Here is a 26,413-nt window from a genome sequence, read left to right on the forward strand (position 1 = left end):
ATTAAAACACAAAACTGACTATTTCATTTCATTGCTGGGCTTAAACGGACCTCAAGGATAAAGGATGTCAGCAAGTTTGAGGATAACAAAAGAGTTATATACATAATCCTAATGTAATTCAAGCTCACAAAATTAGCTAAATAAACGTTATTTTCTGTTGTTTTGTATTTGTTTAGATTTAGGGTCATTGTCCTGCTGGAAGACTCATGACCTAGGATCCAAATCCAGTTTCTGACCCTGGGCCCTACATTGAGACTCAAAATCCATTGATAATCTTTAGATTTCATGATGCTTTGCACAAATTTATGGCTCCCAGCTTTCTCTTGCATCCACAGTTAATCCTGTTTGATGTGGTTGGTACTTCTTGGTGGTATGCTGACATTACCCTGGATACAGTGGCTCTTGATGCATCACAAAGACTTGCTGTCTTGATCACAGATACTCCAGCAAGTATCTGGACAGCAAGTATCACGCACCAACAATTTGTCCTCTTTTGAACTCTGGTACGTCACCCATAATGTTGTGTGCATTGCAATATTTTGAGCAAAATTTACCCTGCTAATTGAACCTTCACACTTTGCTCTTCCTGGAGATTAGCTACAGTGCCATGGGTTGTAAATTTCTTGATTATTTTGCGCACCATGGACAAAGGAACATTAAGATTTTCTTGAGATGATGTTGATGATGTTGATGTTTTTCCACAATTTTGGTTATAAAAAAATCAGTTCTCTTCTCCTCTTTCTGTTTTCCATACTTCCTCACACAATGCAAATATTGAGTCAAACTTTCTCAATTTTATCTGGTTTCAGGTGTGCTTTTTATATTGCCCACACATGTTACTTGCCACGGGTGAATGTAAATGAGCATTGCATGCTTGAATAAAAAAGTGGTTTATTCACAAAATAGATTTTTATGTCTATTTTTTGTATTGTTTCAATACACAGAAAGAAAAAAAATCATGTGCATAACAAAATGTGTAATTGCAATAATTTTTTGGGAGAAACACTTCATATTTCATGGGTGGCAAGACTTTCAGCCATTATAGTAAGTGACCCTGTGTTGCAAAAGTTTGAAAACCCCTTGTTAAACAGGTCTGGGTGAAGGAACGAACATCCATGACTTTAGCTCAGACAAACCTCACAGAATATCAAAGCTCCCTGAGTGCAGAACATATCCTGTACCTGACCATCATATTAAATTGATGTAGTCAATCAGTCCAGACCTACCCGGTCCATTCATTTCTACAGATGAGAAACCACATGCTGAACTTCTGGGCAGTTATCTCTCCTGAATCCCAGCTTTACTTTGCTGCTGCTCATCTAGCGAGGAACTAACTGGCCAGTTCTGCATATAAGAGCTGGCAGATGTCGACAGTTTGTCCAGCACTGCTGCAGATGGACAGCGGAGAGAGGAGAGGAGCCACGCTTTCCACCCGACCAGCAGCAGGGCCAATTACGCTCTCCAACTCCATGCCGCAGACACCAGGGTTCCACACGCAACACTCGCAGCAGATTGCAGCACTCAGAAACCTTCTGTCTGCTGTGTTGTGTATGTGCTGGAGAGTTTCCCTCAGGCTGCAGCTCAGGGTTAGCAAATGTTCTGATTGGCTGTCCTACATCGTTACTACAATATATCTGTAAAAGCATTCCTGGATAAAATGTGGAGCAATCTGTCAAGTTTGCTGGAGAACTGAAGTTTAACCTGTAGCTAGACTGCTGTAGACTGAGTGGGTGGAGCTACCTAAACTGGGTGAGTTTAAACTGCTGTAGGCTGAATGGGTGGAGCTAAACTGCTGTAAACTGAATGGGTGTACCTAAACTGCTGATGGCTGAATGGGTGGAGCTAAACTGCTGTAGGCTGAATGGGTGGAGTCTAAACTGCTGTAAACTGAATGGGTGAGTCTAAACTGCTGTAGACTCAATGGGTGGAGCTAAACTGCTGTAGGCTGAATGGGTGGAGTCTAAACTGCTGTAAACTGAATGGGTGAGTCTAAACTGCTGTAGGCTGAATGAATGGGTGAGTCTAAACTGCTGTATACTGAATGAATGGGTGAGTCTAAACTGCTGTAGGCTGAATGAATGGGTGAGTCTAAACTGTTGTAGGCTGAATGAATGGGTGAGTCTAAATTGTTGTAGGCTGAATGGGTGAGTCTAAACTGCTGTAGGCTGAATGAATGGGTGAGTCTAAACAGCTGTAGACTGAATGGGTGAGTCTAAACTGCTGTAGGCTGAATGAATGGGTGAGTCTAAACAGCTGTAGACTGAATGGGTGTGGCTAAACTGCTGTAGATTGAATGGGTGAGTCTAAACTGCTGTAGACTGAATGGGTGAGTCTAAACTGCTGAGGGCTGATTGGGGGAGAATAAACTGCTGTAGACTGACTTTAACACAATCTGTTTTTAAACAAAAGCACAATGAATTTTTTTCATGTCATGGGATTCATTATGAGTGTAAATGAACTCACTATTGCAGTAGACTTCATCAGAATTATCTCCACAGTCATCCACCCCATTACAGAAGTGTGAGTTGGACACACAGCGCTGGTTATAACAGGATTTATAACCATTCCTACAGTTACGGTTATCTGTGAAAAAACAGAGAGGTGAACAAATTACTTAATTAATTATTTGGCTTTATTATCTATTATAAGGTTAATCTAAGTCAACCTGTATTAATTCTTGACATGTATCCACTATGAATTATTCCGCTTCAATTATATATAATTCATTTCCCACTATAGATTATTTAGCTAACTCTGTAAAATATTCAGTATCCACTATGAATTGTATATACTGTATATACTGCGAATTATTAGTTCTAGTATATATAGTATATATATCTAGTATGAATCCTTTACAATGCACTGTAATTTTTTCAGTGTCCATTATGACTTTTTAAGAAACCCACTGCATATTACTAAGTACTACTATCATATACTCAGCATATCAATTACAAATTATTCAGTTTTTATTATGGATAATTCTGAATAATTCATCAAATTAAATGATTTATTGTCAATTTTTTTAAAAATTTCCAGAATCCACTGTGAATGACTTAATATCCACTATAATTATTCAGCATCTACTATGTAGTATCCAGTATCTATTCATAGTTGATAGTTGCCTTTAGGTTTTGCAGTACCCACTACAATTATTCAGTATTTCAGTATCTACTATGAATGATTCAATATCTACTGTGAATTATTTAGTATTCAGTATAAATTATTCAGTATTTACTACTAATATATTTGCAAAAATTACTTTAGGTTTTGCAGTATCCATTATGAAATATTCAGTATCCTCTACAAATGATGCAGTATGCACTCTGAATTATTCATAATCCACTAAGAGTTATCTAGTATTTGTTAAAACAAAAAAAATGTTTTACTTCTAGGAATAATTCCATTTCTATTATGATTTATTCAGTATTTGCTATGTAGTAAGTTTTCAGTAAGTAGTAGGAACAGTTGAGTATCCAGTCTGAAAGTGGTGTGTGTGTTTGGTTTGGTAGTTGAGCGTGAGGAACTGGAGTGAGGACTCTCAGAGTGTAATGGTTGGAAATGGTTGGAGCAGCTCTGGAGCAGAGTTTGGTGTTGAAAGTGAATTTGGAATGCAGGTGGGTTAGAGTGCTGTAGTAGAGCCGGAGCGCCGGATTGAAAACGGTGGAAAAGGGCAGGGGAAGGTTTTCTCATGCATTATTAATGACAGGAGGAAGTGGAATCCAGCAGGACGCCGCGGGCATTTCCTGGCCCGAGGAGCGGCAGACAGAGGCTTCCAGAAACAGATGTTCGCATTATGATGACTCTCAGGCTATTGTCTCTGACTCTGAGCTGCGAGCGGGAGCCAGGAACTGCAGGCCTCGCTGCAGGGGGCGCTTTTTAAGGCCGCTGCTTTGTGAGGGTGAGACTCTGCAGGTTTGAAAGACTGGGATCAAAACGCAAATCTGTTCCCTCTGGGGCAAAATAAAAAACCCGCCGTATGACAATACCTCACACTGAGGAGTCCAGACTACATTACTCTCTCTCTCTCTCTCTCTCTCTCTCTCTCTCTCTCACACACACACTCTCTCAGGTCTTTTACCTGAGACTCTGCAGACACACATCAATGGCCAAACATAAGTAAAGAAGTGGTACCGTATATTAATCATTAAGGTATTTTCTTCTTAAAGTCTAATATTCAGAACTTGTTTAATATCCAGATTAAAACATTCAGAAATGATATGAATATACATACAAAAGTGACTATAAATTATTAACTTCAATAAGCACTGGATATATGCAACTACAACTGCTGGTTTCTTCCAACCACTTAATGTTGTATACTACCCAGCAAATATTTTGTATAATTAATATAATAATATAACTTTTAGTAATTAATACTTTTTGATTACTAGTTAAGAAACTACATACATTTAGTATATAATGAAATGAATATATACAAACTAGTAACTACTACAAATTAGTATTTTATAATTAGTAACTAAAATGTGGTAAATACCATATATCATTCAACAACTACTTAAATCAGAAATGACTGTGACTTATACATTTATTACAAAAAACAGTATAAAGTAATAACATTATTATTACTAATTACTACACATGATTTAGTTGTTTCTAACAACTATCATTTACTAAAAAAATAGAAACTACAAAAAAATTGTAATTTCTAGAAATAAATAAAACTAGTTATTCAGCAAAATGAACCCTTGTGTGGTGTTCATATTTTTGTTACTCGTTTACTTTGTTACTTGTATTTAATTCAGCAAAATGAAGCAATTTTACATTAAAATGCTTTACACATGCTTGCTTCACCTAAATTGCGAGCAATATAAACAGCTTACATGGTTAATATTTGCCCTTTACTTTTCTTATGTTCCATTTCTTTCAAAAAGTGCTACTCTTTTTTTATTAGTTTTTTAATAAAATGTAAAAGAAAATGAATTAAAGTAAAAATATGAGTAAAAATTTGTTTAGTTTCAAATTTACAAATGAAGCAATGTATGTATATATATAGAATTATACAATCTATTTCGTAAATTATTTTATAAATAGTTAAATTGTAAGTACCATGAATTATTCAACAACTGTTAAAAATCTGAAATTACTATAGATCATTTAGTAAAAGTGTATATAAAAATAAAATTTACAGTCATTTTAAAGAGAAAACATTAAATGTACCATAAATGAAATATCATATGAAATATAATAACAGAAAAGCTAATTATACTTAAGTATAAGTTATTCAGTAAGTTATTCAGCCACCCGTTGAGGCAGGATCAGTTGGATTTGATGAGTCCTGCTCTAAACCCCCACAGAAGATCAGCAGGAGCCCAGTAAGAGCAGTTAACTGTACATTTGTGGCACAGCATTTTAGTTTTTTGTGTGAATAAACTGCTGTGTGTAGTTGATTAAAATGGGCATGTTTATGCTTTTAATGTTAATGCCTGACTGCTGGTTACAAGCTACAGATCAGTGCCAGTCCCAGAATGCCTCTGGTGCTCACCGCAGTACTGCCTCTTCTCGTCAGATTTGTCTTTGCAGTGCGGGACGCCATCACACGTCAGCTGGTAGCCGATGCATTCTCCGTTTCCACACTCAAACTCCAGGTGAGCGTTACAGGAGGAGTTCAGCGCTGAGAGAGAGGAAGAGAAGAATCACCCTGTAACATTAAAAATCTCTCTGAAACATTAAACATCAACCTAAAACATTACACATCACTCTGAAACATTACACATCAACCTGTAACATCATCTTGTAACATCAGACATCAACTTCTGACATTAAGGTAGTAAATACATAATTACATTATCACCCTGTAACATAAACCTGTAATTTTACACATCAATCTGTAACACTGTTCACTGATCACCTGTCACATAATACATCATTCTGTAACATTACAATATGCATATCTGCTTGTAACATTACAGATCTGCTTGTTACATTATATATAAATCTGCTTGTAATATAATACATTAGGGCTGCATGATATTGGAAAAAAATGCTCCTCTGTGTTTCTTCCCCAGGTATTTTCCACCACCTGTGTCTAATTTGTAGCTCTGCCCCCTAGCCCCAGGTGTTTTCACTTTCCGTGTTGTGTATATATATAGTCCTCCTGTGTCACTTTGTCCTTGTCGGTCTTTGCACTAACCTCTGTTGTTTTGTGTCTCAGCGTTTATTTGTATTTCACAGCTCTAGTTCTTAGTTCCCTGCTTTTCTTAGTTCAGTGTTTATCTTCTTGTTTATTTCTTGTTTATTTCTTGTTCTCACATTTATTGCCTTAGTTTATTTTTCCTATTTTTTCTCTGTTTAATTCTTGCTTGTCCTTTGTTACTTCTAGGTCCTGGTTTATTTTCCTTGTTCTGTTTTGTTTATTTTATAGTACTGCCTGTTTCCAGTTAATACAGGTCGTGTAGTAGATGTTGAGGTCCTGGAGGTCACTTATTTTCACTCCACACACAGAAGTGTTTCTCAGCTGACGACAACATCACCCTATTAACTAAGTCCTCTCCCTTTACATCCCGCCACTGCCCTGCTACCCCAAACACCTGCTCATTTCATACAGTCCTCCTACAGCCCACGGTTCTGAACCCCAGCACACAGCATTCATATTTATAGCCTCGCTCGCAGCGTGGCCTCCAGACAGCCGCTGATACAGAGCTCCGAGTCTTTCTGCTGTACCGCACTCTCAGCTAAGAGTGAGATGCACAGCAATAACAGGTAGCAGAGAGAGAGAGAGAGAGAGTAGAGAATTAGCACAGAGAATAAAAAGTGTCTTTATGCAGTTCAGGTGTGATTCATCTTCACATTTAAATAAAGAACAGAACAGCACTCCTTACTGTTCTGAAAACAGAGCCTGCAGGGGAAAAAGAGTGATAAGAGCAACAGACAGAGTGAAAAAGAGAGAGAGAGAGAGAGAGAGAGAGAGTCACACACACACACACACATATACACTTACAGAGTGTTAAAGAAAGAGAGAGAGAGAGAGAGAGAGAGAGAGAGAGAGAGAGAGAGAGAGAGAGAAAAGTCACAAGAAACAAGAAAAAAGTGAAATAACAAGTTACCCCGCAATGTAGTCTTAAGTTTGGATTCAATGCAGCAAAGAAGAGCCTAACATGGCTAAGCTAATGAATAATGGAAATGAATACCCCATTAATTAGCACAGGAGTTATACAGCTAATGTAGCTAACATTTAATATACTCATACTCCAAAAATTAGCACTAGAGCTAAAAGGTTAATCTAGCTAATAAGTAACTTAAGCATAAATGTAGCTAATATGTAATGTTAATATTGCGGCAATAAATAATAAAGTTACAAGGCTAATTTAACCAACTAGCACTGGAACTATGAGCCTTGCTAATATAGCTAACAAATAATAAAAGATAAAAGCTAAAACCTCAAAAACTAGCTCTGGAGCTATGAGACTAGTTAGCTAATATAGCTAACAAACAACACATGCTAAAACCTCACCAACTAGCACCAGAGCTATGAGACAAGTAAGCTAATATAGCTAACAAATAAGAAATGCCAAAAGCTAAAACCTTACCAACTAGCACTGGAGCTATGAGACACTTTAGCTAATATAGCTAGCAAACAACACATGCTAAAACCTCAGCAACTAGCACCGGAGCTATGAGACTAGTTAGCTATTATAGCTAAAAAACAAAACACATGCTAAAACCTCACCACTTAGCACTGAAGCTATGAGACAAGTTAGCTAATATAGCTAACAAACAACCCATGCTAAAACCTCACCAACTAGCACCAGAGCTATGAGACAAGTAAGTTAACATAGCTAACAAACAACACATGCTAAAACCTCAGTAACTAGCACCGGAACTATGAAACTAGTTAGCTAATATAGCTAACAAATAAGAAATGCTAAAAGCTAAAACCTTACCAACTAGCACTGGAGCTATGAGACTAGCTAACACAGCTAACAAATAATAAAAGATAAAAGCTAAAACCTCACCAACTAGCTCTGGAGCTATAAGACTAGCTAACACAGCTAACAAATAATAAAAGATAAAAGCTAAAACCTCACCAACTAGCTCTGGAGCTATAAGACTAGCTAACATAATTAGCTAATAAATAATAAGAGGTAAATCCTCACCAACTAGCACTGGAACTATAAGTTTTAGATTTTATTAATTTATTTTATTTCATACAAGCACTGTAACCATAGTTTTATATATTTACTGTAAATGAACACATTGTTACAAATATAGAGGAATGTTAAACTTTATTTTAAAGTACTTTCTGTACAATATACAGTTCTCTTTGGTTTGGTGGTGGGTTTTTTCAAGGGACTTGAACGTGCTACATGGTCGTCAATAAATAATACATATCATTTCATTTAATATATCTCATGTTGTCTTTATATTTAGCTAATTTAAACTGTTCATGACTATTAGTATTTTTCAGATCCCAACCCTCTACCTCTAAACTATTCCCTTAAGCTTAGAAACTTAAACATATGGATAACTTACTTCATCTAAAGAAAAAGCCTAGAGACCTCCTGACGTCTGGACACATACTCTTCCCAATTGCCGTCGTCCATATATTTCATATATGGTAATGAAACCATCTGTGAAGACTTCATACATACACATTCATTTGTTTACACCAATCTGTGAGGAGCTCAAGAAATTTGTTGGTATGGGAAGACGGCAGTAAATCTGTTCAGGGGTCCTCTGAGAACTCACATTCTGTGGCTTACTACTTACACACACAAACACACAATATCTAACTCATTTTTGTCTTCCCTGTCATTGTCCACTCTGTAGTGCAGATAAATAAAATGTGAACATTAAGCTTAAGCCGTGAAAATATGATTTCTGTGGTGTCTGAATTCTTGTAAATATTCTGAATCGCCAAAGGAAATAAAAAAAATGAAGAGCCAAAAGGCCCAGGGTTTGTTGGTGGTATGTTTTATAAATACAGCTCTGGAAAAAATTAAGAGACCACTTCAGTTTCTGAATCAGTTTCTCTGATTTTGATATTTATAGGTATATGTTTGAGTAAAATTATTAATGTTGTTTTATTCTATAAATTATGGACACCATTTCAAATTCCAAATAAAAATATTTGAAATAACAAAAAAAGAGTTTTCAGACCTCAAATAATGCAAATAAAACTAGTTTATATTCATGAAATTTTGAGAGTTCAGAAATCAATTTTGCTGGAATAACCCTGGTTTTTAACTGCTTGAATTTTTGTACCAGAAGTGGCATAAAGTTATCCAAAAGCAGTGTGTAAGACTGGTGAAGGAGTACATGCCAAGATGCATGAAAACTGTATTAATGCACCTTGGCATGTACTCCTACACCAGTCTTACACACTGCTTTTGGATAACTTTATGCCACTTCTGGTACAAAAATTCAAGCAGTTCAGCTTGGTTAATCCAGGTGACTCTTCCTTATGAGGACACTGAGATTAAAATACCAAAAGTAAGCAGTTCTGTCCTCAAAGCTAAATTTGGCCATATAAAAGAAACTAAAGTATAAAACATTCTGGTTTGTTTCTGCATGCGTTCCTGTATTTTGCTTAAATGTCTTTAATCTACAATGTAAAAAAAAAAGAAAACATTAAATAAGTGTGTCAAAACTTTTGACTGGTACTGTATATGGTAAATTATATGACTTTTACACTTAGTCGAAAATAGAAAGTTAACTATCCTGTAAGGTTGAATGGTGATTTGGCCGTACTAAACCCAGGAATACTCATATATGGCAACCACCAAAAATACTATTTTAACTGGCAACTATAGCAACATCCTAGCAGCAATCTGGAATACCACAACAACCACCCAGCAACACCTTTACAATCAGCTACCATACAACGTGCAATCAACGTCCAACTGGCCACTGATATTGACTTAGCAGCCACCTAGGACATAAAAAGCAACATCCAAGTATTGTCTGGGATTTCATAGCAACCAACCAGCGACCCTGAGGCAAACGTTTTATTCTATTTTTTGCTCATTTTTGCAAAAGGAGACATTAAGGATTGAAGATATATAATAAAAATGCCATTTATAATATACAAAAAAGTCATTTATATATACAGCTCTAAAAAAATAAGAGACCACTTCAGTTTCTGAAACAGTATCTCTGATTTTATTTTTATAAGCATATGTTTGAGTAAAATTAACATTGTTGTTTTATTCTATAAACTAAGAACAACATTTGTTTCAAAATCCAAATAAAAATATTGTCGTTTAGAGCATTTATTTGCAGAAAATAAGAAATGGCTGAAATAACATAAAGAAAGTTTTTAGATCTCAAATAATGCAAAAAAAATAGTTCATATTCATAAAGTTTTAAGAGTTTAGAAATCAATATTTGGTGGAATAACCCTGGTTTTTAATCACAGTTTTCATGCATCATGGCATGTTCTCCTCCACCAGTCTTACACACTGCTTTTGGATAACTTAATGCCACTCCTCGAACAAAAATTCAAGCAGTTCAGTTTGGTTTGATGGCTTGTGATCATCCATCTTCCTCTTGATTATATTCCGGAGGTTTTCAATTTGGTAAAATCAAAGAAACTCATAATTTTTAAGTGGTCTCTTTTTTCCAGAGCTGTATACAATTTTAACCTGTAGTCTTATGCATAAGTTTGGAAACCCTTCATAAAATGAAACAAATCAAAAACAAAATAAAAACAGTTACAAGGACTTGCATGAACAACTGAATCAGCTTAATCAACTGAATCGTGCACTCTTCTCTTGTGCAGCGTTGCTTGCCCAAACTTAACAATCTTAATGGAAGAGTCATGAAGTGAAAGAGAGAGAGGGAGAGAAAGAGAGAGAGAGGGCGCTGAACAGAGAAAGAGAGGAGAGAGAGTGAAAGAGAGAGAGAGAGGTACAGGACTTACATACACATCTGTTATCATCCAGTAGTATCCGCTCGCCCCGACAGCCGCAGGTCACTGTGCCCCTCGGGGTTATCAGGCAGAGGTCCTGGCAGCCTCCGTTATTCACAGTGCAGGGAGACAGCTCACCTGCAGAGAACACAACACAACATCTTCAGACCTTCGGGTCACGTGACCACACTCGACCAATCACAGGTGTGACGATGGGACTACACTGTCCCAACAAAATGTACACACACTGAGGTGGGAAGTACTGCGGCAGGCTGAATGAGTGAGGATAAAATGCTGGTTAAGCCACCATATGCTTAATTATGCAAAATTAATCACTGTTAAGCATGGTGATGGTAGTTTTAGATAGAATCACTGCCCAATTATGAGATGCACTCATTCTCATTTACACTGTATGCTGCAGTGCTAATTGGTGGAGTACAAGCTTTTATCTCCAAGTTCAAGTACTCAGTGGAGTACAAGCTACCACCCCAAATCAGAAAAACGTTGGGACAGTGGAAGATACACTTTTACTTGATTGCAGACAGAATATACCTCAGATATTTTATGTTTTTTCCAGTAAACTTCATTTTTATCTATTAATATACTAAATACCTATTTTTGCATTTTAGGTCTGCAACACATTCCAAAAAAACTTATTCATGCTGTGAAGGCATGTGAGCAGGTCATTTACGGGAACAGCAGGAATTCACCAAAGATCCCCGAGGTGAAGCAGGTTTGTGAAGAGGTAGCAATGAGCGCCTGATGTAGAATAGTGATGTAGAATGTACAGAAAAGATGTACAGTAGAATATTGCTATTTTATTTTGTATTCTGTTTATTGGAGATGTAAAAGCTTGCATAGCTGCCAACTGGCATGGGCTATGGGTTTGTGCACAGCTGTGTCCATGTGTACTCACAATGGGCAATGCCAAGGTAGCAATGAATGTCTGACTGTAGATGTCTGTCTAGGTTCTATTCAGTAAGTGGCACACCTGTGTTTTCTGTTGCATGTGAGAGTGTGATATAGGGCACCCTGGCTTTCTGGACTTGTTGTTGCTGATAACAGTCTGGATGGTCCTTAGTTTTTTTGGTCTGTGGCTCATGGTAACTATTTCTTTAAAAAAAAAAAAAGTTCTGGATTACTGATTTACACTACTCACCACAATACACGTTTCCACTGTGTGATAGCCCATTCCAGATTAACTGGTTTTAAATCATGTCATTATTAATTAGCTTTTTGCTTTATTTCTAGCCCCAACTTTTCTGTGTTCCATAATTTTTGTGGAATCCATACTCTCCCAACTTCCTTTCAACCTTTTCTGATTTGCGGTTGCAGATAAGCCCCGTGCAGCTCCAGTGTAAAAGTGAAGAAGCCAAACTTTGCACCCTACATTTGAGTATGCTGGGGAATTTGGGATGGTGAGGTGGTGGGGGGGTGCTGTGTCTCTTTAACATATGGTGCAATTGTTAATTTAACGCCAAAGATATCACTCTGTATACACAAACACACACACACTCACACACACATACACATGCAAACTTCAGCTGGAGGAAATGTGAATGACTCACAGCTGTGTGTGTCGTTGGCCACGGCCGTGATGCCCATGGGCTGCTGGGTACTGTCTGCTCTCAGGATCGTCACGTCCGCTCCGGTGAGTTTATCGCTCCGCATCACCGAGCGCTGCTCCCAATCTGACCAGAAGAGGAAGTCTCCGTACACCGCCAGCCCGAAAAACGTCCCGGGACCTGCCTTTACAACCACCTGCCCGATAAAAAAAAACAAAACAAAAATTAATATTAATAGATTTATAAATATTAGTAAAGCTACTGCACTCCTATAGAGTACCTGTTTAAAGTTTAGACACTGTAAATTAATACTAAAGTCATCCAGACTATGAGTAAACACATAAGGAATCATGTAGTAAAACGTACTACGTTAACCTCTTAAACCCCAAGTCTAATTTCACCAATTTACTCAAATTTTAAAGCTTTTCACTCTAATATTAATTAATTCAGAGGCAATTTTATAAACTAATATTACTTAGAAGCCTTTACAAAATTAATTAAAAACACCTAAAATTATTCAATTGAACATGTAATGGTCAAATATGGTAAGAAAAAAACAGGAACATTTTTAGGCACTTTTCAGATTTTCTATTTTTTTCTTTAGTTTTCAGATCCATAAAACGAAATATTTATATGGATAAAGTGTTTTTGCAGCTCTATATTTTGCTATAAAGTGTTTAAAATCACCAGGTAAAATTATAAACTGCTCCCTTTCACTGGTTAGATATTATAGTGATCTGAATCTGGGATGGTCCTTTCTTTCTCCAAAGGTCTGGAAACTTTATAAAAAAAATATATATATACTAATTTTATAAATTATTTTGCAGTAAAAATGGTATTTCTGTATTCTGTACTGCTGAGGGAAAGATATTGTGCATTGTTTCTTTAGGAGCCCCCTCCCTCCCTCCCTCTGGCAGATCTCTCTGCTCTCTCAGAGTCTCGGGTTACAGCCCCCTCTCCATCTCTCTCTCCACAGAGCCCACCACCTGATTGGCTTACAGAGTATTGATCAGAATACATATTTAATGAGAAGAGACTTTAAGCATGCACCACATGTCGGTTTTATTCGGGTATCTTAAAGGGGAGTCGTGATACATAACTTTTTTTACGGCTCAAATTTCATCAAGCACTCTTTGGACATATATGAAGATTACTGGCGACTGGTTTGATGGATCTGCTGATATGTGGAGCGATTTTGAAGGAGTCTGAGGTGAGTGCTGGGTGCTGAGGAGACCCCGGCAGCTCAGAGACCTGTAAAAAAAACTGCAGTAAAACAGTCTAATGCACTCTTTCGGCTCTAATTCAGGAACTGTACATCCCACAGTAAAATCCTGAGAGTCAGTGGGTTTGAATAATGTATAACCTGTCCGCACAGGATCAAATATGGAAGTACAAAAAAAGCAAATATGTAAATTATGAATCATATGTTTAATAAACAAGGCATATTTCTCCCTAAATGTTTATTTTCTGAACAGAAATACAGCTAAATAGGCTAGATTCCTGAAAAGCAGAGATTCTAAGCTTTAAAATGGCATATTGTGTGTCTATATTGAGCCTATAATTATACATAAACACAGCCAGATATTAATTATGACATTTTTCTGGCCGGGGCTTGTTAAGAAACAAACTAAAATACTCTGTGAAGCTTTTAGATGGCACTTATTTGAGGAGCTGTTACGCTAATGAACCTATCCTGTGCAACAGAGGTAACTCTTGCTCTTGCAGTCCTGATGAGGGCCAGTTCCATCATAATGCTTTAAAGCGCTGACACCATGCTCGGGAAATCTCCGGTTCGAATCCTGTTCATGTAGCTTGCCATCGGCTACCGGAGTCCTGAGAGAGCACAATTGGCCTTGCTCTCTCTGTGTGGGTAGATGGCACTCTTCCCCTTATCACTCCAAAGGGTAATGTTGATCAGCACAAGACGTCTGTGAGCTGATGTATCGGAACCAAGTCGCTGCACTTTCCTCCAAACTCTGTGATGCTACTCGGTAATGCTGCAACAGAGTCTTAATGAGTGGGTTGGGTAATTGGCCATGTAAATTGGGGAGAAAATGGGGAAAAAAAATCATTTTCTTTGCTTATTTAAATGGTTTTTGCCATAATATGGATTAGAACATTACTCAAATGTGGCTATTTACTTTATTCACCAACTCTACCTCTTCACAACTGATGCTCTCAAACACATTAAAAGGGTAAGAAATTCAAGTTTTTTTTTTTTTCATGTTTTTCATTGACTTTAGTATTAATCTACAATGAAGAACATTTTAAAGACCCATGGTCAGTGTATGATCACAGCCGTTCCTGAAAAACCCTCAAACAACCCCTTTCTGTCTAATGAAGTGTGTAAACTCGTCCTGATGTTTCTGTGCCACATCCGAATAAAGAATAAGAGAGTCTGGGTCATACTAGTGTACACTGGTTTATACTGGTTTATATAATCGATGCTATTTTTGCACTTTTTAAGGGTTTATTTATTCAGAATCTCCACTCTTTAATTCATGAAAGTGGAGTCCTGCTGTTTGGACGCTGGGATGAATAAAACACGGTGAGAAGTGACCGCCGCACGCGCCAGACGCTTCCATTAGAACACCAGGAGTGAGTGTCCAGGACAGAGAGAGTGTGTGTGATAAAATAACAAGTGTGTGGGTGTGTGGGTGTGTGTGTGTGTTTGTGTGTGTTATTCAGACTGTCACCAGCTGGCCAGCTGCTGGAGAAGCCCTCTCTCTCTCTCTCTCTCTCTCTCTCTCTCTCTCTCTCTCTCTCTTTCTCTCTCTCTCACACACACACACACTGCATACTCTATTACTGACCATATTATAAAAGATTGAGCTCGCCCTGCCAGCGGGAAAAACTTCTCTCAGTAGACCAACACATTCTAGTGTGTGTGTGTGTGTGTGTGTGTGTGTGTGTGTGTGCAGTATACTACACTATAGTAGTATAGTACACTATAATAATGTCTCTCTCTTTACTTCTCACTCTCTGTCTCTCTCTTTCTTGATCACTATCCATTTTACAATCTTTCTGTATTTTCTCTCCTTTCTCTCTCTGTACTTTCATCTCTCTCTCTTCTCTCCATTGTTTCCTCTTCCTCATTCTGTCCCTCTAGCCTTTTCTATCTATCTCTCTTTCTATACTTCTTTCCATCTTTATGCCTCCCCATTCTTTGTTTCTCTTTTCACACCTTGATGATCCTCTCTCTTAATCTCTATGTATGTCTCCCACTCACTCACTCACTCACTCACTCTCCATCTTTTTCATCTCTCACCATCCATTAACTTTCTCTCCCTCTCAATCGCCATTGTTCTTCCTCTCTGTTTCTTTTTCCATGTTTATGCATCTGTCTCCATCTTTATCTCTCTCTACACCTCTTACCTATGAGTTTCTTTGATTTTAGCTAACTGAAAACCTCTGGAATATAATCAAGAGGAAGATGGATGATCACAAGACGTCAAACCAAACTGATCTGCTTGAATTTTTGCACCAGGAGTAAAGGCTGTGATTGAAAACCAGGGTGATTCCACCAAATATTGATTTCTGAACACTTTTTCTTTGCATCATTTGAGGTCTGAAAGCTCTGCATCTTTTTTGTTATTCCAGCCATTTCTCATTTTCTGCAAATAAATGTTCTAAATGACAATATTTGTATTTGGAATTTGGGGTAAATGTTGTCTGTAGTTTATAGAATAAAACCACAATGTTCATTTTACTCAAACATAAACCTATAAATATCAAAACCAGAGAAACTGGTTCAGAAACTGACGTGGTCTCTTGATTTTTTCCAGAGCTGTATATACTCATCTGCTCGTGTTGGTCCACTGTGTTATATCAAGTCAGCAAGTCAGCGCAGTGTTATCACAAATTTCCTTTTCCAGAAGAATTTGGGACACTGCCTGCACTGTCAAAAGTACCAATTGGTCTTACATAATTTTCAACTTTTCTGAGACACTGAGATTCTTTTTGTTTATTGGCTGTAAGCCATAATCATCAACAATAAAATAAATTACACGCTGAAAATAGATCACTGTGTGTGTAGTACATCTGTATAGTATATGAGTTTCACATTTTAAACTGAATTACTCAAATAAAGTAACTTTTGAATGATACTCTGGATAGATAGATAGATAGATTGATACTCTGGATAGATAGATAGATAGATAGATAGATAGATAGATAGATAGATAGATAGATAGATAGATAGATAGATAGATAGATAGATAGATAGATAGATAGATAGATAGATAGATAGATAGATAGATAGATAGATAGATGGTATTGAGATCCAATATATTGCCTCTCTCTCCCTCTAGCTCTCTCTCCATCTTTTTTTTCTCTCTACACCTGTATGCTCCTCTCTCTTCATCTTACTCCATTTTACAATCTCTCTATTTTTTGCATCTCTCTCTCTCTCTTTTGTTTCACTCTCTATCATTCTGCCTCCCTATCTACCATGTCACTCTTTCTCTGAATTTCTTTTTTCATGTTTATGCCTCTCTCTCTTTCATTCTCCATCTTTCTTTCTCTCACTCTCTCTCCAGCGTATTTCTCTCTTAATCTTGCTATCTATTTCTCTCTCTATCTTTATTTCTGTCTTTTTCTATCCGTCTTTCTGTCTATCTCTCTCTCTTTCTCTCTCTCTCTTGACTCGTTCTTTCTCAATGTGCTGGATGTGTTGAGTGTGTGTGTGTGTGTTAGTATCCTGAGGATGAAAGGGGGGTGTGGGTGTTTGTGAGAGGAGTGACAGATGTTAGCGTCATTTCTCCACATCACTCCAGCACCTGAGCACTGCAGCAGTGTTCCTCTCGCTCACCCTGCAACACTCGCATCACCCCGGAGTGACGGACACTGAGTGACACTTCAGTCACTGATCCACTGTCCTGTTCTGAGAGAGAGCTTTCAGAAGTTCAGACCTCAGATTCCCTGCACCTCCACTGTGAACTATTCTCACTGTATACCATTCTCTAGAACTGAGCATTTCTCACACAAAAACTCATTCAATAGCACAGACGCTAACATACACAACACCAGTCAAAGTTTGAACACACTTTTCTAAAGTCACCCAAACTATGAGGAAAAACATATGGTTGCTGTCCACTGAAGAACACTTATCTCCAATACAGCAACTTTACAGGAGAGAGAAAAAACCTTGTAAACTTTCAATGTAAGTCAATATAAAAAGAGTTTATTTCAGGTCATTTTGAAGAGTTTCTATTGGTCCGTTCATCAAGAAATGTTGGCACAGTGTAAGGGACAGTTTGTCTGTTCAAATTATGTAGTAAACTAAAAATCGACAAAATGGAGATACATGTTTTTTATTGGACAGCGGCGATATGGACGTATTTAGTACTTAAATAACTTGTTTACTTTTAAAACAATACAGAACATGTTTTATATTTAAGATTCTTCACAGTGGTACCTCTTGCTTAGATAACAGCTTTGCACTGTGACAGCAGTCCATTATTATTATTATTTTTTTGTAGTTGGAATTCCTACCCTGATCTTTGGGGGCAATACTGGTTATTTACACAAGATCACAAGCCATCCAAAAATGGAAGCCATGTGGTAACAATGAAGGTGGGACAGAGGAAGCTGTTGCTTCATTACTCTGACTAATGAACCTTTGTTTGAGGAATTTAAAGTTTAAAGCTCAATGTACGTGGTTAAACTATATTTGTTAGATAAATCTTGGTAATTATTTCTACTTATTGATGTTTTTTATTCTTTTCAGAAAGGTTCTTGTTTTTCTATTTTTGTTCTCTTCTTTGCTCTCTGTTTATTAACTTGTAAGGACTCCATTGGAGAAATCTTGCGACCATTTACAACAAATTCACTGAAGCTTCTTCACAACCAAAGCAAAGTTGGATTATTTCTTCGCTGTTTCACTACACTTCTCAGAATTTCTCTGGACTTTTAAGCACTATTTCAGCCAGACCTGGTAAGAATGATCCAATTCTTTTTTTGGAAGATCCTTTTAAATTTTTTGTAAAAGACTGAAGAAACTTATTTCTTTAGGTTTGTTTTGTGCATTTATTAATCAAGGGGTTGTGGATATTGATTTTTATTTCTGTAATTTTTGTATTTGGTGAATTTGGGGTTTAGTAAAATATGTATCTGCTTTTATATGATCTTCTCATTTCTAAAATTTCTGGAAATATGTTTTTAAATCATAACCGTCACAACACATCTTAGCTGGATTTTCACACCTTGGCTGTATTTTGGAGGTAGAGTTGGTATACAATGAATAGCTCTATTTAAATAATATTATAATCCATATTAGATCAAAAACTACTCAACTATGTAAAAAAAATCTTCAGTTAATTCAGTTAATAATAAGTCAGTTGATTCAAAACATTTCAAGAACTTTGAAAGTATCCTCCAGTGCAGTCACAAAGACCATCAAAAATGTTATGATGAAACTGGTTCTCATCAGGACCACCCAGGAAAAGGAAGATCAAGAGTTTCCTCTGTTGGACAGAATACATTTATCAGAGTTACCAGTCTTAGAAAACAAGTTAACAGCACCCCAGATAAGAGTCTCCTAAATACTTCACATAGTATTTTAGTTTGTTTAATACTTTTAGGTTACTATGATTACTTATGTGGTTCTTCATAGTCTGGATTACTTCAGTATTTATTTACAATGTATGGAAGAAAAAAACAATTCAATGTAAAAGTTGTATGCCAAATGTTAAGTAGTTTAACCATATCAGATGCACAATATTGTTGAGCCGTATCACCATGGTAAATATATATATATATATATATATATATATATATATATATATATATATATATATATATATATATACTTAATTGTACCTTAAACATGTTGAGAAACATCTAAGTGTGCTGTAACTTTACTGACAGACTTATGTACTTAATTTTACTTATGTAAAATATATTAAAAGTACATTAATATTATGCTTTCATCAAATGTTTGAAAGTAAACTTTAATCACAGTTTTTAAAAAGTACAATATAGTGAATTAAAAAAAATAGACTACTATGAAGTACACTTTTAGTTTAATGTAGTTCAATGTACTTCTTAACTACTTATTTCCAAATATACTTTTGTACATTTTAAGCAAAGTATGTTAAAAACAACTGTTACAGTAAATAACCTAAAGTACAATGCATCATGTAACTTTTTAGAAAAGTAACATGATGAAAGTAAATTTGTAACACACTAAAAACTGTAGTACAGTATATTAAAATATATTTTTATACCCTACGAAGTATAATAAAAGTGTGCTTCTTACAAAAGGCAGGAACAAGAAGCATTTTTGTTCTCTAATGTAATTATATATTCAGTTCTTAGTACATTCCTAATATACCTAGCATTTAAAATATGGGGTAACATACATGTAGTATGTTAAAATGTTACTTAATTACATTTAACATAGTTCAATTTTAGAACACTTACAACTACACTTAGCACAATTTAAGGAAGTCTTTTGTATAATTTTTATACAATTAAAGTATAATAAGCACAAAAAAGGTGTTTCATTTTAGCATTCCTTAAATATACTATTTTAATAATGTAGCTACAAGTACATTTTAGTGCACTATAGCACAATACTGCTTAGTATACTTTAATCTACTTTATTTTCACCAGGGCAAACCACATTGTATGAGTTCAATGCTAGCTTTAACTGTTGTTTTGGAAGCACACCTCAGATCTTCTTTAGGAAAAATCACAGGAACGACAGGTGGTCCTGGACCTGCAGGCCTCCCCAAGATCAGACTGGCAAGATCTCCTCACCTCACATTAACACCCAGGCCACTAGCGTCGGGGGTCTTCCCACCCAGAACGATTCTCACGTTTTAATTGGGAAGATGACAGGCTGTTTCATTAGCACACCAAGCCCCATCACACCCTGTTCATGGGGGAGCTGGTAACTGGGGGCTCTAAGCACCAGTGTGTGGTTGTCCATTTCCTGCATGCTGGGGCTAAAAGTTTCTGCATGACAAACTGGAGTGTTCCCATTATGAACCTCTTCACACTCAGCTATAGGTACCAGCCAGCATGACCAGCATGGCTCCATTCTATTCTGTTCTATAGAAATCAAGACAAATATGTCCACCATGTTGCCAAATTGGCAACCAGATCATGTGCAGTAGAGACCAGAGGCGGTTTCAGTTTTGGTCAATGTGTTTTTTGCCCTGGAACTCTTTCATGGATACCATTTTTGACTCATGAACACTGACCTTATCTTTTGTGACCTTCTAAATGAGTTGTCCATGCCCTTTTGGAGTTCATGTGTCCCTCAATGAAATATAACTCCCCAACACCTGCTGCACTTATGCAGCCCCAGACCATGGCAGTCCCACCACCATGCTTGACTGTAGGCATGACACACTTATCTTTGTACTCTTCACCTGATTGCCATCACATATGCTTGAGACCATCTGAACCAAACAAATGAATCTTCCTCTCATAAGACCATAAGACATAGTTCGAGTAATCCATGTCCTTTTTTAAAGTTTTTGACGTTTTCAGAAAACTGTTTGCAAGCTTTCATATGTACAGACTTCAGAAGAGGCTTGCTTCTGGGGTGACAGCCATGCAGACCACTTTGATGTAGTGTTTGTCGTATGGTCTGAGCACTGACAGCAAAGACAGCATTTGGACATGACACTGAACACATACCTTTTACATAGCTTCTTTGGACGACCAGAGAGTGGTCTGTTCTGAGTGGACCCTGCCACTGTGATTCAGCTCAGTTTCAGGGTGTTGGCAATATTCTTCTAGCCTTAGCCGTCTTCATTTACCTCAAGAATTCGTAGTTTAAGATTATTGGAGTTCCTTGCCATGAGGTGCCATGTTGGAACTTTTAGTGAACAAGTATAAGAGAGTGAAACAGCTGTTCTAGAAAATTGAACACACCTGCTCCCTGTGCACACCTGAGACCTAGTAACACTAACGATTCACATGACATTTTGAAGGGGAAAATGACGAGCAGTGCTCAATTTGGACATTTAGGGGTGTAGTCTCTTGGGGGTGTACTCACTTTTGTTGTTGGTGGTTTAAACATTAATGGCTGTATATTGAGTTATTTTAAGGGAAGAATGAATTTACACTGTTATCTCAAATACACTTATTTGAGATTCCTGAGAAAGAATGCTGGAAAAACGTTTAAAAAAGGGGAACTTTATCTTCCTAATGGAGGCGTACGTATTCAACAAACACTCAGCACATCCTGCAATGTTTAGAATGTGCGTAGTGATCCTGAGAAGCCTTAGACGGTTAACAAATTTCCTCTCCAATTCAGTTTCACTAATGGCCAGATATTCCGCTTCAGAAATTCAAGAGAAGAGCCTCAGCCTGAACCCTTTTACCACCATCTCTGCTTTTTTCTCTCTCTTCATAAAAACAGAAGATGCTACAAAAGCCAAAAGACGTCCCCCATCCCTGGAACAGAAGACAAAAACTTGCTAATGTGCCCACGACCTGGCCACGTCTAAAAGAACAGCTCCGGATACTCACGTATCGGTGCGACCCATCATAGTCACATCTCTCTAAAGAGCCCAGGCTGCCGTCAGAGAAGTACAGCTTCTCGGCTCGATGGTCAATGGTAAGTCCATTAGGCGTGAGGATGCGTTCGCTAATGATGAGCCGCATGTTCCTTCCAGAAAGGGTCGCTCTCAGGATGCCGGGCCTTCTTTCGTTCCAGTTGGTCCAAAACATCAAGCTGAGAAAGAAGAGATGAAGAAAAAAGCACATATTCAGTTTTATTATGCAAACATCATAAAGGATAATTGATCCACCTCGCACCAGATATCTCAATCTCAGCCGTGTTAGCATCGCAGCCACCCTAGTTTCTCACCCTCCGCTGCTCGGAATACACACTGCGAGCGTCTGCATACCGCACGTCTTTTCTAAAGGTGCTTTCATACATTCATGCTTTCAAAAGGAGCTGAGGATGTAGAAGCACAATAGAGGAATGGCGCTATAATGGATCCGGAGCTCCAGCTAAATGCTATCAGATGGTGAACGCAACCTCTTATTACCTTCGTTTCAAATCCGACACAAAAAAAATGAAAATAACTGCAAGAAGCCTTGTATGAAGGCTATATCTAAGTTGGTTTAATGTTTAATGTGGGGCTAATGTCAGGAAAATATATATATTATTATAATATACATTATGTTATATATGTTTTTAGAAACAGTTCAGTCCATACTGGTTTTGTCCTAGCCATTGACCCTCAAACAGTTTAACCCCACCCACCATCTAATAGTTTAGCCCCCAGCCCTTCACTTCACAGTTAAGTCCTGCTCATTAGTGCTTTAGCAATTTAGCCCCACCCACCACTCATTCATCCATTCAAACATTTAGCTCTAGCTACTCATTTTTCAGTTTAGCACTACCCATCGTCCAATGCTGCAACCCCAATCCTTAATTTCACAGTTAAGCACTGCCCATTTCGTCTCTAGATGTTTAGGCCCATTCTTTAGGTCTACAATAGGTTAGCCCCACCCATGCACCCAATAAACATTTAACCTGACCATTCATTTTACAATTTAGCCCCAACCCTTCATCCAGTAGATTAGCCCTAGCCATTAATTTCACACTGAAGCTATTTTGCCCCACCCATTCAGACTACAGCAATGTAGCCCCACCCATTCAGCCTCAAGGTATTTAGCCCCACCTGTTCAGTCTAGAGCTTTTTCGCACCACCCTTTTAAACCACAATAGTTTAGCCCCATCCATTTACCCTTTAGCTATTTAGCACCATTACTACAACTTACAACAGTTAAGCCCCACCCATTCAGCCTACATGTCTTAAACCCTACCAGTATAGTCTGCAGTAGTTTAGCCCCACCCGTTCAGCCTTTAGATGCTTAGCCCCACCCATTTAGCCTACAGAAGTTTAGCCCCACCCATTCATCTGGAGCTGTTAGGAGCAATTGACTCCTGAGGCTATAGCAGTTAAGCTTCACACTTTCAGATTATACATGCATTAAACAGCTCTTTAGCCCCACCCTTTCAGACCACAACAGTTTAGGCCCACCCATTTAGCTCCTAAGCTCCAATATTTTAGACTACAGCAGTTTAGCCCCACCCATTTAGCCTCTAGATGTTTAGTTCCACCCACTTAACCCATTCAGCCTACAGTAGTTGTTTAAAACCACTCACTCAGCCTACACCAGTTTAGTCCCACACTTTTAGATTACACACCCAACTTCTAGTTCTTTAGCCCCACCCTTTTAGACCACAGCAGTTTAGTCCCATTCATTCAGCCTACAGCAGTTTAGCCCCACCCATTCAGTCTCTAGATGTTTAGCCCCACCCACTTAGCCTACAGCAGTTCAGCCCCAAACTTACTGATCACACCCATTAAACTTCTACCTCTTTTGCTCCACCATTTTAAACTACAACAGTTTTGCCTGACCCATTTAGTCTCTAGATGTTTAGCCCCACCCACTTAACCCATTCAGCCTACAGTAGTTGTTTAAAGCCACTCACTCGGCCTACAGCGGTTTAGCCCCACCCATTCAGCCACCAGGTCTTTAGCCCAACCCATTCAGTCTACAGCAGTTTGGCCTCACCCTTACAGCCTTTAGATGCTTAGCCCCACCTATTCAGTCTACCGCAGTTATCCCCACAGTTTCAGATTACATACCCAATAAACTTCTAGCTCTTTAGCCCCACCATTTTAGACTACAGCAGTTCAGCCACACCCACTCATTAGGAGTGTTTTAGCCTGGTCTGCTTTGTTAATGAGAAACAGTTTAGCTCCACCCGTTCAGCCAACAGTAATTGTTTAAAGCAATCCACTACAGCAGTTAAGCTCCATCCATTCAGCCACCAGGCACCACCCATTCAGTCTACAGCAGTTTGGCCCCACCCTTTCAGTCTCCAGATGCTTAGCTCCACCCACTCACTTAAACTACTAGCTCTTTAGTCTAACCTTTTTAGACCACAGCAGTTAAGTCCCACCCAATCAGCCTTCAGCAGTTTAGCCACACCCACTCATACTGAAGTTATAAGGAGTGTTTCACCTGGCCTGCTGTATGAATGAAGAACTAAACTCATGTAGACACTGTATAGAGTTTAAGCACCTCTATTTAAAGACGTGGATTTTCAGTACTTCTGGATTTCAAATAGCTTCTCGATTATGCTACTCTACTGGATGTGCCCAAAATTTTGTAGAAACATAAACGCATTAATAACACACTGAGCCTCGATTCTGTTGGCCATGCCTGCGCTAGCACCGTCCTGACTTGTCTTATCCAAAAATGAAAGTCCGTAAGTGTGTTAGGCTGGCGGCGGTGTGTGAACGTCACCTCCGAGTGTTAGACACCAGCGAGACTAGACAGTGCGAGCGCTAGTCACCGTTCTGGCAGCCCCCTGAACTGACAGGCTAGCTAACAGAATAGCGCGCAAGCCTTATTAATGCTGTCAGCAAAACGGTCAGCAGGGAACGGCCTGTCTTTCCCACCTCACTCCGTCTCTCTCGAACGCCACGTTTGCTGGGCTGACTGTGGACAGAAGATGAGGCTAGCAGGGCTCTGAGCAGGGCTAAACTCCAACTGTGCTAACAACTGTGCTAACAACACAGCTACAGTGTGAACGGTTCAAGCTAATTAGCGCTGCAATTCATCATTCGCAGGCAGTGGGTGACAAAATTTCCCCTTAGCTACTGGTTTATTTCAGCAGGATTTGTTTAATATGACTTAAACTTTCTGAGGTAGTTTACCAAACATGAGTTAAAGGAGAAATCTGGTGTGAAATGGACTTGAGGTGTAGTGAAACATCATAAAGAGTACAAACTTTAACAAATAGCCCACCTCTGTTCTCCACCAGCATTATGAAATACAGCGCTTTTAGCTGATGCTCCCAACAGGCTTACAATGATACTAAAGGGGGCATAAAGTTACCCGTGCACAGAAATCACTACTTGTACACTATTAACAAGCTCAAAGTAGCTCCACACTTCACTGTCAGAGCTTGAAATAATACACAAATAAATATAAATTTTGTATTGAGTAGCAACAAAGTAGTAGTATAATGGTAAATGATGATGAAAATAGTTTGAAATTGCATATAGTATTACACACCCTGCTATGTGTTTATTGTGTATGGACACATTGCAATGACTAAAATTATATCTTGTGGTAAAAAATATATATATATATATTAAATCATATATACTATATACAGCTCTGGGAAAAAATAAAAGCACTTAAAATTATGAGTTTCTTAGATTTTACCAAATTGAAAACCTCTGGAATTATAATCAAGAGGAACCAAGCTGAACTGCTTGAATGTTTGCACCAGGAGTGAAGGCATAAACTTATCCAAAAACAGTGTGTAAGACTGGTGGAGGAGAAAACTGAAAACTGTGATAAGGGTTAGGGTTATTCCACCAAATATTGATTTCTGAAATCTAAAACTTGATGAATATGAACTTGTTTTCTTTGCATTATTTGAGGTCTGAAAGCTTTGCATCTTCTTTGTTATTTTAGCCATTTCTCATTTTCTGCAAATAAATGCTCTAAATAACAATATTTTATTTAGAATAAAACAACAATGTTCATTTTATTTTTGTTTATCATAATGTTTCAACATGTAGTCAACGTGCATTAGCTGTAGCAGATTCTTCAAAATACTCTTATGCTTAACACGTTGATTTAACACGCTATTTTTTAATAATTTTTTTATTAGTATTTTATTTATAGTTTTTGCTGCACATCACTCTACAGCGCTGAATACACTCTTTATAGTGAAATGTACAAATAGGTTGATGTACTTTTTGCACAGATGATATTTTCATGTTTACAAGAGCATACTACCCATACAGTAAGAAAATGTCTCTCCATATGATAAAATATTGTGATATTGCTCACCTCCTGCTCGAACTACAGATTACATTATCAAACACAAATCAGAGCTCCCGCTGCCGCCTGCCGAAGAGCATCGGAAATGAAGCTTCAGGAGAAATCCAAAGAAATCAAATGAAGACGTTTTAATTAAGTG

At 37.8% G+C, this 26,413-nt stretch overlaps 1 protein-coding gene across 1 annotated transcript in view; it reads right to left on the minus strand.

Annotated features, from left to right (window-relative positions):
* lrp1ba (low density lipoprotein receptor-related protein 1Ba) overlaps window positions 1-26,413 on the minus strand; it is a 327,687-nt gene that overhangs the window by 95,353 nt on the left and 205,921 nt on the right. The window contains exons 43-47 of the mRNA XM_049470884.1: window positions 21,919-22,123; window positions 12,436-12,628; window positions 10,880-11,005; window positions 5,504-5,632; window positions 2,464-2,583 (exon numbers count right to left, since the gene is read on the minus strand). Coding sequence (XP_049326841.1) covers window positions 2,464-2,583; window positions 5,504-5,632; window positions 10,880-11,005; window positions 12,436-12,628; window positions 21,919-22,123 — 773 coding nt within the window. The remainder of the gene's footprint in view (window positions 1-2,463; window positions 2,584-5,503; window positions 5,633-10,879; window positions 11,006-12,435; window positions 12,629-21,918; window positions 22,124-26,413) is intronic.

The sequence above is a fragment of the Astyanax mexicanus genome, chromosome 23 (assembly GCF_023375975.1).
Source record: "Astyanax mexicanus isolate ESR-SI-001 chromosome 23, AstMex3_surface, whole genome shotgun sequence".
Taxonomy (NCBI): Eukaryota; Metazoa; Chordata; class Actinopteri; order Characiformes; family Acestrorhamphidae; genus Astyanax; species Astyanax mexicanus.